Source organism: Anomaloglossus baeobatrachus, chromosome 4 (assembly GCF_048569485.1).
Source record: "Anomaloglossus baeobatrachus isolate aAnoBae1 chromosome 4, aAnoBae1.hap1, whole genome shotgun sequence".
Classification (NCBI taxonomy): Eukaryota; Metazoa; Chordata; class Amphibia; order Anura; family Aromobatidae; genus Anomaloglossus; species Anomaloglossus baeobatrachus.
Window position 1 is genome coordinate 539418784 of NC_134356.1, and position 18878 is coordinate 539437661.

The 18878-nt window shown below is 41.7% G+C and overlaps 1 protein-coding gene across 7 annotated transcripts in view; it reads left to right on the forward strand.

The window, feature by feature from the left end:
- Positions 1–18878, forward strand: part of NTRK3 (neurotrophic receptor tyrosine kinase 3) — a 1080464-nt gene that overhangs the window by 582292 nt on the left and 479294 nt on the right. For all 7 annotated transcript variants that reach the window (XM_075345946.1, XM_075345945.1, XM_075345948.1 and 4 more), the window contains exon 12: positions 1361–1463. In XM_075345946.1, the coding sequence (XP_075202061.1) occupies positions 1361–1463 (103 nt within the window). The remainder of the gene's footprint in view (positions 1–1360; positions 1464–18878) is intronic.

Below are 18878 nucleotides of genomic sequence, written 5' to 3' on the forward strand. Positions count from 1 at the left end.
ATTTATACTTTGTATTTAAGAACATACAATTTTTTGAGAAGTCACTAGGATGCATGATATGTTATTTTATTGGTATATGTATTTGTCTACTTTAAGTAGACATCAAAGAATAAATTCAAGTGGAAGTGATTTGTACTTGAATTTTATAAAAATTCGCATTTACCATAATGTGGATTTTGTGTCATTGAATTTTGATCAAATTCAACAACCACAGAAGCTGATCAAAAAGTAAAACCAATTAAAAAAGAAACATACTCACCTCTCCGGGCCGCTGCTACTCAGGGCCACACGTTCGGTCCTCAGGGCATCTTTGGATCGGCTTAGCTGAAATCCTCGGGGGCCTTCGTCACTAGCCCAGCTCTTGGTTTGCTAGGCCCGGTACAGTTCTGGGCATGCGTTTGTCATGGCCGATGAGGGCGCATGAGCAGAGCTCTTCCGGGCCTATCAAACCCGGATGACTCAGTTTAGTGACCAAGATCCCAGGAATTTCAGCTCCACCAACTTCAATCTGATGATGTGCCGAGGACCAGAAAAGTGGCGGTGAGGAACAATGGGGCTGGAGAGGAGAGCATAAAGATTTAGTTATTTTTTACATATTACTGTTATGCTGTGTGGGGTCTAGAGAGACCTCGGAGCATAATAAGAATATAAGATTAACTTCGTGAATTTCTCAAGAATAAAAATGCACAAAGACGCGAATTTGAATGTTGCCTGATCTGCTCATCTCTGAATATAAGCCTTTTGGGTATCTGAAGCAAATTTCATAACTAGACTTTCTATTATCTAGGCTAAAGAAAAATGTGTTACATTACTACTGTATTGAAATACCCAGTCCCATGCAGAGTGGTCTGGTGACTCCTCGTCCACAGCACCCAGGGCACATGCCTCTTACCAGGCCCTGATGTATATACACTTTAGGCTACCGGACTTACAGATTAGTTATCTAAGTGGCTGTGCATCTGTAATTGGATCATCATAAGTATCAAATGAACAGTAGTTACTAGAGGTTTTAGAGAAAATATTGTAAAGACTTTCCATGTAAAGCATTATAATAATAGGCAGTATGAGGATTTTGTAATTGTGCCTAGTACACATTATAAACCTACATACCCATGGAAAGTGCTTGTAGTTAGATGCACTGAAGTCATTAATAACATAAATTGATACTAACGGTGTGCATCCAGCATTCCTATATGACAAGTGCATCTGAGCTGGATAATTTCTTGCATTTATCACACCTTGTATTAAAGGAAGGAGGTGGGGCGAATAATACTGTAAAGTACATGTCCTGAATGTCCTGGTAATTACCTGCGCCTGAAGACCTGCAATCTATAAAGCATAATTACATTTTTATTTTCAGGTTTCTATAGCCGTTGGTCTTGCTGCATTTGCATGCGTCCTCCTCGTGGTCCTGTTCATTGTCATCAACAAATATGGAAGACGATCAAAATTCGGAATGAAAGGTAAGACATGCTGGAATGTCTTCCTTTACAGTAACAGGCTTTCATTGCTTTACTATATATACAGTACATGCCTTCTGTTTCCTGGCTTTATGTGAACATAATCTGTATGGGGGTAATCTGCAATGAAAATAACATTTCTAGACAGTGCAAATTTGTGTCTAAATCTATGAATCAGCGTGGGGGGAAAAAGTGTATGTATTAATGTTTGCAACAATGAAGGCATGGTTTTGTCATGGCTGCATCTTTGCATTTGAGACAGATTCAGGGCTAAAAAGCCATTGCCATGCTCACCCATGTAGTTAAATGTAGTTTCCTTTCCTTTGGGGGGACAGGGTTAATGTCAGTATTTCTTGCTAGCAGGCATTCTCATTACCATCCCACATGTCTCCGGTTTGGACCAATCCCAGTCTCTATCTATCTATCTATCTATTTATCTATATATATATATATATATATATATATATATATATATATATATATATATATATAATATATAATATATAATATATATATATATCTATATATATACAGTGAGGTCCAGAAATATTTGGACAGTGACACAATTTTCGCGAGTTGGGCTCTGCATGCCACCACATTGGATTTGAAATGAAACCTCTACAACAGAATTCAAGTGCAGATTGTAACGTTTAATTTGAAGGTTTGAACAAAAATATCTGATAGAAATTTTAGGAATTGTACACATTTCTTTACAAACACTCCACATTTTAGGAGGTCAAATGTAATTAGACAAATAAACCAAATCCCAAAAAAAAAATTTATTTTCAATATTTTGTTGCGAATCCTTTGGAGGCAATCACTGCCTTAAGTCTGGAACCCATGGACATCACCAAACGCTGGGTTTCCTCCTTCTTAATGCTTTGCCAGGCCTTTACAGCCGCAGCCTTCAGGTCTTGCTTGTTTGTGGGTCTTTCCGTCTTAAGTCTGGATTTGAGCAAGTGAAATGCATGCTCAATTGGGTTAAGATCTGGTGATTGACTTGGCCATTGCAGAATGTTCCACTGTTTTGCACTCATGAACTCCTGGGTAGCTTTGGCTGTATGCTTGGGGTCATTGTCCATCTGTACTATGAAGCGCCATCCGATCAACTTTGCGGCATTTGGCTGAATCTGGGCTGAAAGTATATCCCGGTACACTTCAGAATTCATCCGGCTACTCTTGTCTGCTGTTATGTCATCAATAAACACAAGTGACCCAGTGCCATTGAAAGCCATGCATGCCCATGTCATCACGTTGCCTCCACCATGTTTTACAGAGGATGTGGTGTGCCTTGGATCATGTGCCGTTCCCTTTCTTCTCCAAACTTTTTTCTTCCCATCATTCTGGTACAGGTTGATCTTGGTCTCATCTGTCCATAGAATACTTTTCCAGAACTGAGCTGGCTTCATGAGGTGTTTTTCAGCAAATTTAACTCTGGCCTGTCTATTTTTGGAATTGATGAATGGTTTGCATCTAGATGGGAACCCTTTGTATTTACTTTCATGGAGTCTTCTCTTTACTGTTGACTTAGAGACAGATACACCTATTTCACTGAGAGTGTTCTGGACTTCAGTTGATGTTGTGAACGGGTTCTTCTTCACCAAAGAAAGTATGCGGTGATCATCCACCACTGTTGTCATCCGTGGACGCCCAGGCCTTTTTGAGTTCCCAAGCTCACCAGTCAATTCCTTTTTTCTCAGAATGTACCCGACTGTTGATTTTGCTACTCCAAGCATGTCTGCTATGTCTCTGATGGATTTTTTCTTTTTTTTCAGCCTCAGAATGTTCTGCTTCACCTCAATTGAGAGTTCCTTAGACCGCATGTTGTCTGGTCACAGCAACAGCTTCCAAATGCAAAACCACACACCTGTAATCAACCCCAGACCTTTTAAGTACTTCATTGATTACAGGTTAACGAGGGAGACGCCTTCAGAGTTAATTGCAGCCCTTAGAGTCCCTTGTCCAATTACTTTTGGTCCCTTGAAAAAGAGGAGGCTATGCATTACAGAGCTATGATTCCTAAACCCTTTCTCCGATTTGGATGTGAAAACTGTCATATTGCAGCTGGGAGTGTGCACTTTTAGCCCATATTATATACATAATTGTATTTCTGAACATGTTTTTGTAAACAGCTAAAATAACAAAACTTGTGTCACTGTCCAAATATTTCGGGACCTAACTGTATACATATATATATATATTTTTATATGTATATATATATATATATATATATATATATATATATATATGTCCTCTGCTCCCATTAGAGGGTGCTGGTTACTCACTATAATTTGGTTGCTTGGCATGGAGTTGGAAAGAACTGATGGAACTTTCTCTGAAAGTTGCTGTTTAGGCTGCAGTCTTGGTGCTGACTGCAGCAGTCTGTTGGTGTGTTTTCCACTGTTTGTCTTTCTTTCTCTTCTGTGTTGTTTTAGTGCAGCAGTGGGGTTAAAATCCCTTATCTGCCCACTCACTAGCCAGGACTATTGCACGGTCACACAAGGCTTCAGGTTCCTGCTTGGCGACAGGTGAGGATCCTGTATAGGGACTGGTTAGTAGTGCAGGGTACAGTTGCAGGTAAGTAGATGAAGTGTTCATCTACCCTCTTACTAGCACTAGGGCCCACCCTTGTTAATGGGTCCCCAGTGTACCCCTTGTGTGGTGTGTTGCGTCTTGCACTATATTTCCCTGTCTCTACCTTGACAGATTTCTTATGTTCTTCCTTTCCTCCATGTTTTGGCTGTTTGGAGTTTAGGAAACAAGTTCAGGATTCTGCAGGAGATTAGATCATTTCAGATAATAGTTTGTACTGGGGACCTAGCTGACCTTCTCTTTTCACTTCCACAATCTTAAAAGTAGCTTAGGGAATACATCATAGTGCACTATTTGAGAAAGACTTGAGCACATAAGCTGAAACGCGTTATATGTAACTGCTACTTTGGAAATATGGAATAAAAATTGAAGGTGAAAGATAAATGAAAGTGAGCGCCGATCTCACGTTATCATAATAACTGGTGTAGCATGATATTCTGATCTTGTGGGGTCTCCGAGTTCAAAATCCTCAATTCTGGTAAGAAGAGATTTTAACGGAGGATATTATAAAATACAGAACTAGGCAGGACATACGCTATGTGAACCTTATGGTATTCCCCTGTGATACTGGATATTATGGGGACATCCCACCCACTGCAGCCAATCACTGGCATTTGGCTGTAAAGTTTGCATGTAGGGAATATGATCACTGAAGCCAGTGATTGACTGCAGGGGTTTTGAGAACTGTGGATAGAAATAATCATGAACCACTAGTGCAAAGAAGCCAAAGTAATGGCAATTATAAGAGGTAAGTAATTGTTATTTCTTTCTTCTAAGTACTCTTTGCCCTTTGACCAATTTAAAATACAAATCATGGGCCAATTCTTTAATGACTCCAATCATTACTATATATAGTTTAAGTATCTTTGCTTATCCTGACGGGAAATATTTTTAAAGTAGACTACATGCAGTATAATGCCAACTTTCACGTGTAATATACCGTATATGCTATACCATAGAAGATACTAACCAAAAGAACCACTAAGAGTTATTCCTCTTAGTGGTTCTTAGTGTTACATTAATCCCTTCCCGACCTGGAGGTTTTTGAATTTTGCCCTTTTGTTTTTTTTGTACCCTTATTCCAAGAGCTATAGGTTTTATAATTTTCTGTCAACATAGCCTTGTAAGGGCTTATTATTTTGCAGGACGAGTTGTACTATTGATTGATACCATCCATTTTATCATGTGATGTACCGAAAAGCCGTAAAAATAATGCAGAGAATGGCAAAATAGCAAAAAAAAAGTCATATGCTACAATTCTTTTTTTAAGTTTTTTATTTACAGCATTTACATTACATTAAAAATTATCTAAAGATACAATTCTCCTGATCGGTAAAATTGCAGTAATGTGACACATGCATAGTTTTTGTTTTATTTTAAGGTTGAAAAAAAAAATCAGACATTTGTAAAAAAAAAATAAAATTTGCTTTTGTCATCATTTTCCAAGAGCTAATAATTTAACTTTAATTTCCAGATGCGTGAGCGCTTATTTTTTGCACTCTGAGACAATTTTTTATATTAATAAAATTTTGGGTAGACACTATGTTTGATCAAGTCATTACTTCTTTTGCACTGTTGCAGTGGCCAAAAAACTTCAATTCTAGTGTTTTGAGTTTTTTCTCCTTGTTCCGTTTGCCGATTGGATTATATTATTTTATATTTTCATAGATTGGACTTTTATCAATGTAGCAAATATGTGTATTTTTAAAAAATATACATATTTTTTGTTTTAATGGGGAAAAAGAAGGGTGATTTGAACTCTCATTATTTTTTACATAGTTTAAAACATTTTATCCACTTTTTACTTTGTTAGTCCATAGACTGCGGTCATCTGATCGCTTGTACTATTTGCAGCAATACCACAGTATTGTATATAGCAAAAATTAAGGTCTCCTATGAATGTCAGCTATGATCTGGCTTTCACAGGCGTACCGTCATGAAAGGCATGAAGGGTCTTCAGTAGACCACTGTTTGTCATGGCAGTCATGGTAACAGATTTAACAGGTTACTATCCAGGGGGAAAGATCAGCTTCTCATGCATTTGTTAGAGGCAGATGATGGCTGAACAACATAGCCCTCATCTGACGGCAGAAAAGTGGGCTCTGTTTCTAAGCCAGCATCAAAGACAGGGAAGCTGACATATGACATGCCAGTATGTCATATATCGGTCAGGGGTTAAAGGGATTTTCCCAGCTGAGAAGAAAAGTCTTCAGTCACTCCATGTTACTGCAGACTGCTAAATTGTGACAGTGTACAATTTCTCTGTATTGCTATGAGTGTAAAGTGGGCTTTATATGCTATGATATTGTTAATGAATTGTCGTCAGGGTCACGGTGTTTATGACGCACATCCGGCGTCATTAATGATATTGCAGTGTGTGACACTTATGAGCGACCTTAAACGATCGCAAAAGCGATCAAAATCGTTTGCCGCGGAGAGGTCGTCCTGAAACAAAAAATCATTTTCTGCTTATTAGCGATGTTGTTCCTCGTTCCTGCGGCACCACACATCTCCTTACCTGCCTCCACCGGCAATTCGGAAGTAAGTAGGTAGGCGAGATGTTACGTCCCACTCATCTCCGCCTCCCCCGCTTCTATTGGACGGCTGCCGTGTGACGTCGCTGTGATGCCGCACGAACCGACCCCTTAGAAAGGAGGCGGTTCGCTGGCCAGAGCGACGTCGCAGGGCAGGTAAATGCATGTGACGGGGTTAAACGAGGTTGTGCGGCACGGGGAGCGATTTGCCCGTGTTGCACACCGACAAGGGCGGGTACGATCACTTGTGATCTCGCTAGTGAGATCGCAGCGTGTAAAGCCCGCTTTAGGGCCCCTTCACATTGCGTTTTTACCTATGTACAGTTGTCCTGTCGGAGCTTCCGTCTACTTAATCTGGGTGTCCACCTGCAGAAAGGGTATACACCCGAAAATGGTGCAAGACAGAGCACTTGCTGACTCCATCTGTGCCATCATTGTCAATGGCCCTATTCGCGCATGCATCCGAAACTCATTTTGTGGGGGTGTTCGAACGGAAGCTCTGATGAGACCACTGAACGTAAAAACACAATTTGAAACTAGTCAAAGTAGTCATGTGGTTTCATACATGTGACTTTCGATCAGATGAGGACTGATCTCATCTAATTTTTTTCTATAAAAGATATTTGAGAGGAGCCAGATGAGACTAATCAGCATATGAGTGCAAGTATGAAAATCGCATAAATGTTGTCCCATGATCACCCACGCATATGGTGAATACAGGGTAATCATGAAATTGTGTGCATACGGTGAATACAGTGTGTTAAAAATATATCCCTTAAATATATTTTTCTTCAAATACGTGATAAGGCGCATGAAAGACAAACTTCAAAAATGTAAAAATAAATAGATGTATTTTATATCGAGTAAAATGGTTGCCAAAAAATAAAGTTACAGTTCAGTTACAGAAAGGAAAAAAATAGTATTCTTTGTTCGCTTACGTAAATAGTTCAATAATAGTCCAATTCTTACTAAATCAATAGAAGTCTTCATTCATCTTTCCCAGAATCCTGAATAGGGGTCATGATGGAGACCTGGCCAGCATATGTTGCTTCATCTTGGATGGGTGTTAGGATTCTGCAGCCTTGACATGTGTCCTTCTGCAGGGACAATCCCCCTCTGCCTCTGGTCTCTCCCCCGAGAAGTGTCATGGTATATATGTTCAATGCAGCTGCTCATAAGGGCTATTTAAGGAGATCCTACTATACGCATGATGTAATCACTAGACGTTTCCAGATAGAATATATATATACAGGACTATGTCAGCATTTATCTATATTTAATACAGATACCTTAATATTAATTTAAGTACTGTTATCTATTAATTCTGCCATCTATAGATCTATCATCTGGATGTATTATATTATAAATTATTTAATAAATGTGAACTTTTTACACATGGTAATCCCGACATTCTGTGCATTACACAGTATCAGGATCTACCAGCCTTTTGATATAAATATGTAATACTACCATGTGCACAGATGGCATTATAAGCAAACAACCAATAATATACAATGTTGCATACAGTCTATGCTCCAGAGTGTATAAGGGAGTGAAAGTGAAGTGGGTTACTTTTCATCTCACTCAACCAGATTTTGACTTCATTTAACCTCTATAGTTATTCTCGGGACATGTGTCAAGAGCTGTTGGCACTGAGTGGAAAAAGTAACAAATAAGCACATGCTGAGATCACTCTGGGATTTACAGGGCTGAGTTCCGCAACCTTAGCATTTTACTAACCGGTGACATCTATATTAACTACTAGAGAACTGTAGGTTATTTCCTTATGTTACTATATTCTATAAAACCATGTCGTTGGAGTTACCACAAGAAACATAATCTTGTGTCTTTCCGTTCTGTGTCCATGTTACAAGCTCATACAGTTACTGTGTTAGCCAGCACTGGGAATTTAGCACAAACTTTGAAACTTTCCTTCTGCTACGGCGAGGGGGCGGCATGTGTTTGACCTCTAGAATTGATCTGCCTAAAAAAACTGCAGTTACAAAAGATCTGATTTTATCAATTACACTGGAATAGTACATAATAGGGATGTAGCTCCTTGTTAAACTTCACTGGAGGTTCTTGACTTGGCGGCATGCCACCATCATTGAATTCTCTTCCTCCCCTGCTTGGAGTTTCTTGTTAATATTGAGTAACAGATGCAATGCTTCCTTTTCGAATCTTGTGCAAATTAGCACAGAGGCATCAGGTAAAAAAAAATGTAAGCAGACAGGGTTTACTGTTTATTAGACTAAAGTGAAGAGGCAAAATTCAGGAATCATCAACAATATAATATTCAACGAATAAATCAGCTTCTCCAATCATGGGAATTGCTCACCTTGTTACAATACAAGCACTCACATGCACATAATATGTGTATATTTATGAGTGTGTGTATTACCAGGGCATAATAACATAGGATTTAAGACAATAATAATAATAATATTCTCCTCAACGCTCACCTACATATTACCCCAAGCACCACAGCCCAGCGTTCAGTCCTCCGCCCTCTTTCTTCCCCTTCCGTCATCATGTCCATCCTCGGTGGGACAGGACAGCAGTGAAGTGAGTTTTATTATTAGCATTTTTATTACAGTTTGCTAAGCCTTTTACAGTTGAGCAATATTGCTAAATTCATGCTTAGCAAAGTGCAAAAATCTATAATACTCTAGAGAATACAAACTTGAGGAAAATTAAATTCCACTTGAATAAATTTACTCATTCCAATTATATTAAAGGGAACCTGCCACGAGCAGTCCTGGGTTAATCCCTGCCTAACCTACCCTGTATACACTAGCATAGATAAAGAGATCTTTAGAAAAAGTATGTCTAAAGATCCCATATGATATGCCAATGAGGCCAGGGACTAGTCGCAAGGGCGTTATTTCCCTTGTTTAGTTGATCCCTTAGCACTTTCAGTCATGTGTGTTATGAAGCCGTGTGTACGCGTCCTGGCTTCAAACCCATGTAGTGCGCATGGCCGAAAATCTGGGATTATGCACACTGAGACAAAATCCAGTAATTTGACATGATGATAGCAGAGGTCTGCATGACCATCCTCTGATGCTGCACATTCATTAGCATGTTAGCACACCCACAGGGGGCCAACTAGCCAAGGGAAGTAACGCCCTTGGGACTAGTCGCTGGCCTTATTAGCATATAATGAAGGATCTTTAGAAATACTTTTTCTAAAGATCTCTTTATGTAAGCTACAGTAGCCTGTGATGGTTAGGCAGGGATTAGTAATATGCACCTAGAACTGCTCGTGGTTCTGGGTTCATATTGCACCTGACAGGTTCCCTTTAATATACTATATCTATGTATCTATCTGTCTATCTAATATGAATTTTTCAGAGCAGCACCGAGACTTTATGATCGGGTGCAAAAATCCTTCACAAACAGCATCCTACCATCCATTCAATATCTTAAAAAATCAGAAGGCAGCACTCCATTTTTCTTCAGGTTTGTCTTTCTTTAATGGCCCATAACACAGGACGTTTCAGTCAGGAACTGACCTTTCTCCAACAGTGTTCATGCCACATGTCAATAACGGGTATATAAAGAAGTTCCAATTTACATAATCACATTTCATTAATTACATCTCCATCATCTATCTATCTATCTATCTATCTATCTATCTATCTATCTATCTATCTATCTATCTAGTGCTCAGAATAAGTGAGCAGCCCCATATGCAAAGGCTCGTTAAAGGACCACTTTTGACTTTTACGATTGATACTTCCAATAGGTGGCACTAGAGTTTATCTCCTTCCTCCCTGAAGAAACAATATGCATATTTCCCAGAGGAGCATTGCAGCTATAAGTCTTCTCACTGGCAGCCAGATTGGTTTGTCAGTCTCTGCCAGGAGAAAAGTTTTCCCCTCAGATTACAAATTTTTAGGCAGTTTTTTTAAAAGCTATTACATATTAATTGAGCTAAACTCTCTTCCTATGGCCTGATCCAGAGGTGTGTTTTTTATCTCGTTGGTGAAAAAAAAATGAACCAAATTCCATTATTAATCTAGATCAGACTATTTTTGTTTGGTTAGTGTGTTGATTTTTACCTTTAGATTCATCAGTTTTTATTTATGACAAAAAAACTACATTTCTCAAACTTCAGACTCTTCTATCAAAAATGGACACCACTATAATGGAACAATGATTCCACAGGGTGCTTTCTGAGGTTTTCATGGACCCAGAGACTTAGGCGGGCTTTGCACACTGCGACATCGCAGCCCGATGCTGCGATGCCGAGTGCGATAGTGCCCGCCCCCGTCGCAGCAGCGATATGTGGTGATAGCTGGCGTAGCAAAAATTATCGCTACGCCAGCTTCACACACACACTCACCTGCCGTGCGACGTCCCTGTGGCCGGCGGCCCGCCTCCTTGTTAAGGGGGCGGGTCGTGCGGCGTCACTGTGACGTCACACGGCAGGCGGCCAATCGGAGCGGAGGGGCGGAGATGAGCAGGATGTAAACATCCTGCCCATCTCTTTCCTTCCGCATATCCTACGGAAGCCGCAGTGAGGCCGGTAGGAGATGTTCCTCGCTCCTGCGGCTTCACACACAGCGATGTGTGCTGCCGCAGGAGCGAGGAACAACATCGGACCGTCGCGTCAGCGTAATCATGGATTACGCCGACGCTGCACCGATGATACGATAACGACGCTTTTGCGCTCGTTAATCGTATCATCTAGGCTTTACACACTGCGATGTCGCATGCGATGCCGGAAGTGCGTCATTTTCAATTTGACCCCACCGACATCGCACCTGCGATGTCGCAGTGTGCAAAGCCCGCCTTACTTTGATAAGTTTGATCCCCGACTTGGATCATGTCTTCATATTTTTTTTTTGGGCCACTGAGCTTTCAAAACACCCAAAACGTTGACATGCGAACAACCCTATAGACTCTAAAGGCCCCTTTACACACTGAGACTTTCAGCGATCCCACCAGCGATCCCAACCTGGCCGGGATCGCTACAAAGTCTCTAATGAGTCTCTGGTGAGCTGTCAAACAGGCAAACCTGGTAAACGACGCAACAGCGATCCGGACCTGCAGAACGACCTAGCTAGTCAAACACTGGAAATGAGTGATGTGTCACAATATCTGTCAATCACTATTCTCTGTCAGTCGGTCTCTCCCTCTCGGTCTCTATTCTCTCTCTGTCGGTCCGTCACTATCTCTGTCCCTCTCTCACAGTCTGTCGGTCATTTTCCCCTCCTCTCTCATACTCACCGATCCTCGATCCCTAGCGCGGCGCTGCACGGCATTCACACTGCTGCGGCGGCTTTTACTATTTTGAAAAAGCCGGCCGCTCATTAAACAATTTCGTATTCCCTACTTTCCCTGCCCACAGGCGCCTATGATTGGTTGCAGGGAGACACGCCCCCACGCTGAGTGACAGGTGTCTCACTGCACCCAATCACAGCAGCCGGTGGGCGTGTCTATACTGTGCAGTGAAATAAATAATTAAATAATTTAAAAAACCGGCATGTGGTCCCCCCTAATTTTAATACCAGCCAGATAAAGCCATACGGCTGAAGGCTGGTATTCTCAGGATGGGGAGCTCCACGTTATGGGGAGCCCCCCAGCCTAACAATATCAGTCAGCAGCCGCCCAGAATTGCCGCATACATTAGATGCAACAGTTCTGGGACTGTACCCGGCTCTTCCCGATTTGCCCTGGTGCGTTGGCAAATCGGGGTAATAAGGAGTTATTGGCAGCCCATAGCTGCCAATAAGTCCTAGATTAATCATGTCAGGCGTCTCCCCGAGAAATCTTCCATGATTAATCTGTAAATTACAGTAAATAAACATACACACCTGAAAAAATCCTTTATTAGAAATAAAAAACACAAACACATTCCCTCATCACCAATTTAATCAGCCCCAAAAAGCCCTCCTTGTCCGGCGTAATCCACGGACCTCCAGCGTCGCATCCAGCTCTGCTGCATGGAGGTGACAGGAGCAGCAGAATACACCGCCGCTCCTTTCAGCTCCACGCAGCTAAGGAAGGCAAAAGCGCTATCAGCTGAGTTGTCACTGAGGTTACCTGGATCCAGCGGTGGATGCAGCGGTGGCCGCAGGTAACCTCAGTGACAGCTCAGCTGATCGCGCTACTCACCTCAGTTGCTGCGTGGAGCTGACCGGAGCGGCGGTGAGTAGCGCGATCAGCTGAGCTGTCACTGAGGTTACCCGGGCGACCGCTGCATCCACCGCTGGATCCAGTGATAGCGGGTAACCTCAGTGACAGCTCAGCTGATCACGCGGCTGTCTTCATTAGCTGCGTGGAAGTGACAGGAGCGGCGGTGTCTTCTGCTGCTCCTGTCACCTGCATGCAGCTGAGCTGGAAGTGACGCTGAAGGTCCGTGGATTACGCCGGACAAGGAGGGCTTTTTGGGGCTTATTAAATTGGTGATGAGGGAATGTGTTTGTGTTTTTTATTTCTAATAAAGGATTTTTTTGGGTGTGTGTGTTTATTTACTGTAATTTACAGATTAATAATGGAAGGTATCTCGGGGAGACACCTGACATGATTAATCTAGGACTTATTGTCAGCTATGGGCTGCCAATAACTCCTTATTACCCCGATTTGCCAACGCACCAGGGCAAATCGGGAAGAGCCGGGTACAGTCCCAGAACTGTCGCATATAATGTATGCGGCAATTCTGGGCGGCTGCTGACTGATATTGTTAGGCTGGGGGGCTCCCCATAACGTGGAGCTCCCCATCCTGAGAATACCAGCCTTCAGCCGTATGGCTTTATCTGGCTGGTATTAAAATTGGGGGCGACCGCACGCCGTTTTTTAAAATTATTTAATTATTTATTTCACTGCACAGTATAGACCCGCCCACCGGCTGCTGTGATTGGGTGCAGTGAGACACCTGTCACTCAGCGTGGGGGCATGTCTCACTGCATCCAATCATAGGCGCCTGTGGGCAGGGAAAGTAGGGAATACGAAATTGTTTAATGAGCGGCCGGCTTTTTCAAAAGAGGAAAAGCCGCCGCAGCAGTGTGAATGCCATGCAGCGCCGCACTGGGGATCGGGGAGTACGAGAGAGGAGGGGAAAATGACCGACAGACTGTGAGAGAGGGACAGAGATAGTGACGGACCGACAGAGAGAGAATAGAGACCGAGAGGGAGAGACCGACTGACAGAGAATAGTGATTGACAGATATTGTGACACATCACTCGTTTCCAGTGTTTTAAGTCCCCTTTACACACTGAGACTTTGCTGCACAGCGGGAAACAAAGGACCAAAGAATGGTCCTGAACGATTTGTAGCGATCAGCAACTTCACAGCAGGGGCCAGGTCGCTGATGTGTTTCACACACTGCAATGTCGCTGGGGAGGTCGCTATTACGTCACAAAACCGGTGACGTTACAGCGATGTCGTTTGCGATGTTGCAGTGTGTAAAGTCACTTTTAGGCTGTGTGCCCACAATGAGTTTTAGGTGGGGGCAGCAGAATAGCTGCTGAAGGAGAGGGGCCATGCATATTGTGTTGTGCGTTTATCCCCAAAAGACTGTGATGAGGCCAATCATAGCACTCAGATTGCCTATGTCTTGGAAAAAAGTGAAAAGAAAATCAAAATGCCGTGCTGGCAGCGGGTTTAGATGAGGTAGTGTAAAAATAGGTGAGGAACTGCAAGTAAAAATGTTTTCTATTTTTAAACCTTCTCAATCCTCAAAGACCTCTATCATACTGGGAGCCAGATAGCTGCTGTTTTTCTTTATTTATGCAGAGTACATATCTGCTGCCATGTAGTTCTCCATATTTATTTTTGTAAAAAATGATTTCAGTTTATTATTATTTGTTATTATTTTTAATTATTATTTTAGTGCCATTTAATCCATGGCGCTTTACATGTGAAAAAGGGGTGCATACATAGACAAGTACAGTAATCATGAACAATATAAGGCACAGACTGGTACCGGAGGAGACTGGACCCTGCCCGCAAGGGCTCACAATCTACCAGGGGTGGGTGAGGATACAGTAGGTGAGGGTAGAGCTCAGTTTTATATAACCAATCCCCATATGCTGATTAGCAGCTTTCTGCCTATGCACAGCATACACAGAAAGCTGAGTCCATGGTATCTCTAAAGTAATACAGGTCTCATCCTTCGGATAACTGGTAGCTCTGCACTAGATAAAACCTGCAGCAAGCAGACCAGTAAGTTATGCATCACTGGAATCCGCATATAAGCCTCTACATCCTGCTGCTCTTAGGTGGGATAGCAAAATCCAGTTGACAGATTCCTTAAAGGCCAGCTTCAATAAGGACCATGATGTGCAGACCAATAGTGGGTGTTCTAACCTGAGCTCATATATGCATATGAGCCTATTCAGTTCAGGTCAGGGGACCTGTTCCTAGTTCTGACATAGTAGTCCGTATTCAAACTGTGAATTTTGGATGTGTTAATTTTACCAAACTCTTTTTGAATAGCTAAAATATGTCTTAGTAATTCACCCAACATGCACTAGAGGCTCAGTTAGGCCTGAGTCACACTTTCGGAAGACTCGCGCAAGTCATGTTTCACATCCCCGGCATGGCCACACACTCCCCTGACAGGAGCGTCTCAGCTGCATAGAAATACATGCAGCGGACATGCTCCTGTCAGGAGAGTGTGTCGCCGTGTCGGGTGAGTCTATCACAAGTGTGACTCCGGCCTTAAGAAGGATTTAGAATTATGAAGAATCCCTTTAAGTGAGCTAAATGTGCATTCAGTCTTATCACCAGTCCTACATACAGCAAAAAGCCTACTGCAATGTACATGTTTAATGCTTACAAGAGGATGGCTTGATGGATGTGCATCATGGGAATATATTATTAATCTTTACGACTTAGTCTTTTGGCATTGTTGAGTGAATATATCAATTAAAATGCCAGAGAGTGCGAGGGTTTTGTGGAAGACATTATCATTTCAGTTGAGCGGTCAAATGGAAGAAGATAAGTTTTATTTCCCAAGCAGAGCATAAAAGCAAAGGAAAATATATTCCGCGCACACTATCAGGAAGCCTTTTAAGAGGCCCATCACTATCAATTCATTTGGTATTCATTATAATACTTCTGATCAAAGCACATTCATTTGATATTTATGTGGATGTCAAATGTGCTTCCAAAGCTTCTCCATTAATTTAGCATTAGTTAATAGGTGCTTTAACATAAAGTGGTTGATTATGATTTGGTGGGGGGGTGGGGGGGTAACATATTCTCCCTCCTGATAAACTGTTAGTTCTAATAGATATAAATGAAATATAGACATGTGCAATTATTGTGATGACGGCACATGGCTACTGCATGCTTGCTTTATTTTATTTCCTCGTGATTACTTTATTGATTTACTACGTGTATTCATGATACAGTTACTTTGCTGCGGATACCAAGAAATTGTGCTGTTTGTATTTTATGAGAATAGACATGTAAATGGTTTATACTTTATATTTTATGTCTTTGGTGTACACTGTATTGTATTTAATTATTACAGCATATTATGTTCATTGCCTCTAATCTATGAGCATGGTTTACAGTTTCATACACCATGTAAAAAGGGATGAAACAATAAAACGTGCGTAGCTGGGTCCTTGATCGTTAATCCCAGGGATGTTGATGAAAGTAAACACGATTTTGTTTTATTTGACCTAAATTGGTTTAAATTTCTGTGCTAATTTATTACATAACACTCTCTGGAGCAGCTGGAGCTTTGTTTATTTTGTATATTGTGCTTTAATCTTTTCATAAACATAATTAAAGGGGTTGTTAATTACTGATAACTGTTTATGATGGGCCCCAGAGAGTGGCAAAAAATAAAAAAGGCCTACTTTCCTTCTAAAGGCTCTGCTTCTCTACTCTTAGGGCCCTTTCGCATTGCATTACGACCTACGTTCACTGGTCCCATCGGGGTCTTTGTCCAACCCCCCTGCAAAACGGGTTTCAAATGCATGCGCCGATGGGACCATTAACTGTAAAGGAGTGGACCGAGTCACTTTGCACTCTGTCTTGCACCATTATCGGGTGTATACTCTTTGTCTACATGTACATGTAGTAGACTGCATCTGGGTTTCCGCCTGTTGAAAGTGTACACGCCGGAAAAGCGTGCAAGACAGAGCACACAGTGATTCCGTCAGCTCCATTCCAGTCAGTGGACAGGTCGGCACATGTGTCCGGACCAGATCATTATGCTCATGAATAGTCTGCGGACCCAGAAATAACAGCAGCACCGGAGACAGCAGCACCGGAGATAAGGAAGTATACAAGTACATGCTGTCCATGTGATAGTCGTATGGAATATGAATAGCATAGGAACAGCACACACTAAACATACACATGGACACATGCACACACATATGCACCTATACCATGAACTGTGCAAACATGTGTATTTTGCACGGATGTATGAAAGAGTGCTTCTTGGCTATACAAAGGATTTGGGCGTCTGCATTAGGACAATGCCCAAAAATCAGAACAAAAACTAAAATTTTGGACCTAACTATTAAATTTTATTAACCCCTTAACGACCCATGACGGACTGGGTACGTCATGGAACGTGTGCCGGTAAGCCCCGCCCCCTGCCGCCGGCAGGCGGCGGCGATCCGCGCACATATCAGCTGTTATCAACAGCTGACATGTGTGCCTGCTAGCCGCGGGTGGAATCGCTTCCACCCGCGGCCATTAACCCCTTACATTTCGCTGCCAAAATCTTGGCAGCGATATGTATATGGGCGCTGCCATGACAGTCACTTACCCCCCCCCACCGGAAGTCACGTGACATGATCACGTGACTTTCGGCGATTGCCATGGTAGCACAGGGTCATGTGATGATGCCTGTAGCTAGCATGACTCACTTCCTCTCAATGCCGGAATACAGCCGGCATTGAAAGTGAAGCAGCAAATCTGCAGTTCTCAGCTCTGTAGCTGAGCTCTGCAGATAGTGCAAAGCGATCGGATTGCTGATCGCTATAGCCCCCTAGGGGGACTAGTAAAATAAAAAAAAAAGTAAAAAAAAAGTTTTAAAAAATTTTAAAAAAATAAAAAAACCTAAAAGTTCAAATCACCCCCCTTTCACCCCATTGAAAATTAAAGGGTTAAAAAAATAAAAAATACACACATATTTGGTATCGCCACGTTCAGAAATGCCCGATCTATCAAAATATAAAATCAATTAATCTGATTGGTAAACGGCGTAGCGGCAAAAAAATTCCAAACGCCAAAATTACGTTTTTTGGTTGCCGCAAATTTTGCGCAAAATGCAATAACAGGCGATCAAAACGTAGCATCTGCGCAAAAATGGTACCGTTAAAAACGTCAGGTCGAGACGCAAAAAAAAAGCCATGACTGAGCCTCAGATCCTGAAAAATGAGAACGCTACGGGTTTTGGAAAATGGCGCAAAACGTGTGCCACGTTTTTTGGACAAGCTTGTGAATTTTTTTAACCCCTTAGATACAAGTAAACCTATACATGTTTGGTGAATAGAAACTCGCACCGACCTGAGGCATCACATAGATACCTCAGTTTTACCATATAGTGAACACAGTGAATAAAATATCCCAAAAACTATTGTACGATCACACTTTTTTGCAATTTTTCCGCACTTGGAATTTTTTTGCCGTTTTCCAGTACACTATATGGTAAAACTTATGAATTCATTTAAAAGTACAACTCGTCCCGCAAAAAACAAGCCCTCATATGGCAAGATTGATGGAAAAATACAAAAGTTACGCCTCTTGGAAGAAGGGGAGCAAAAAACAAAAACGCAAAAACGGAAAGTTCCCGGGGGCTGAAGGGGTTAAATGGTTGCCATTCACTTCAAAAATAGGTGTGCATTTCTTTCTTTACTGATTGGATAGAAGCGGCTAAACTAAATTCACTCTTCTTATGTGCTCCGTGTAAAGTTTAATGACCACTCATCTCGTATGCCTAGATAATGAAACGCTGTAGACATACAACAGACAGAAGGAATGAAATGAAATAGATACAGGCAGTGACTGCCGCAGAAACATCTTAATGAGGAATAAAGGAGTTTATAGACATTGACGAGCTAATGTGATGTATAAACATCAAGGGAGTTGTTGAAGGTGTCTTATATGCCATCCTGATGAAAAACTAACATAGCAGAGGCCTGTGGAGATATAGCAGAGAAAGTCGCTGTTAGCATAAGGATAACAATAAAATACTACAGTATATGAAAAGCAACGTAACAGCGCACATTTATTCATGTAGAAGAAGAGATTCTCAAGTTTCCTTAAAGGGGAATTTTTGATTACCTGTCTCTCAGTATTCCTTGTTCTTGA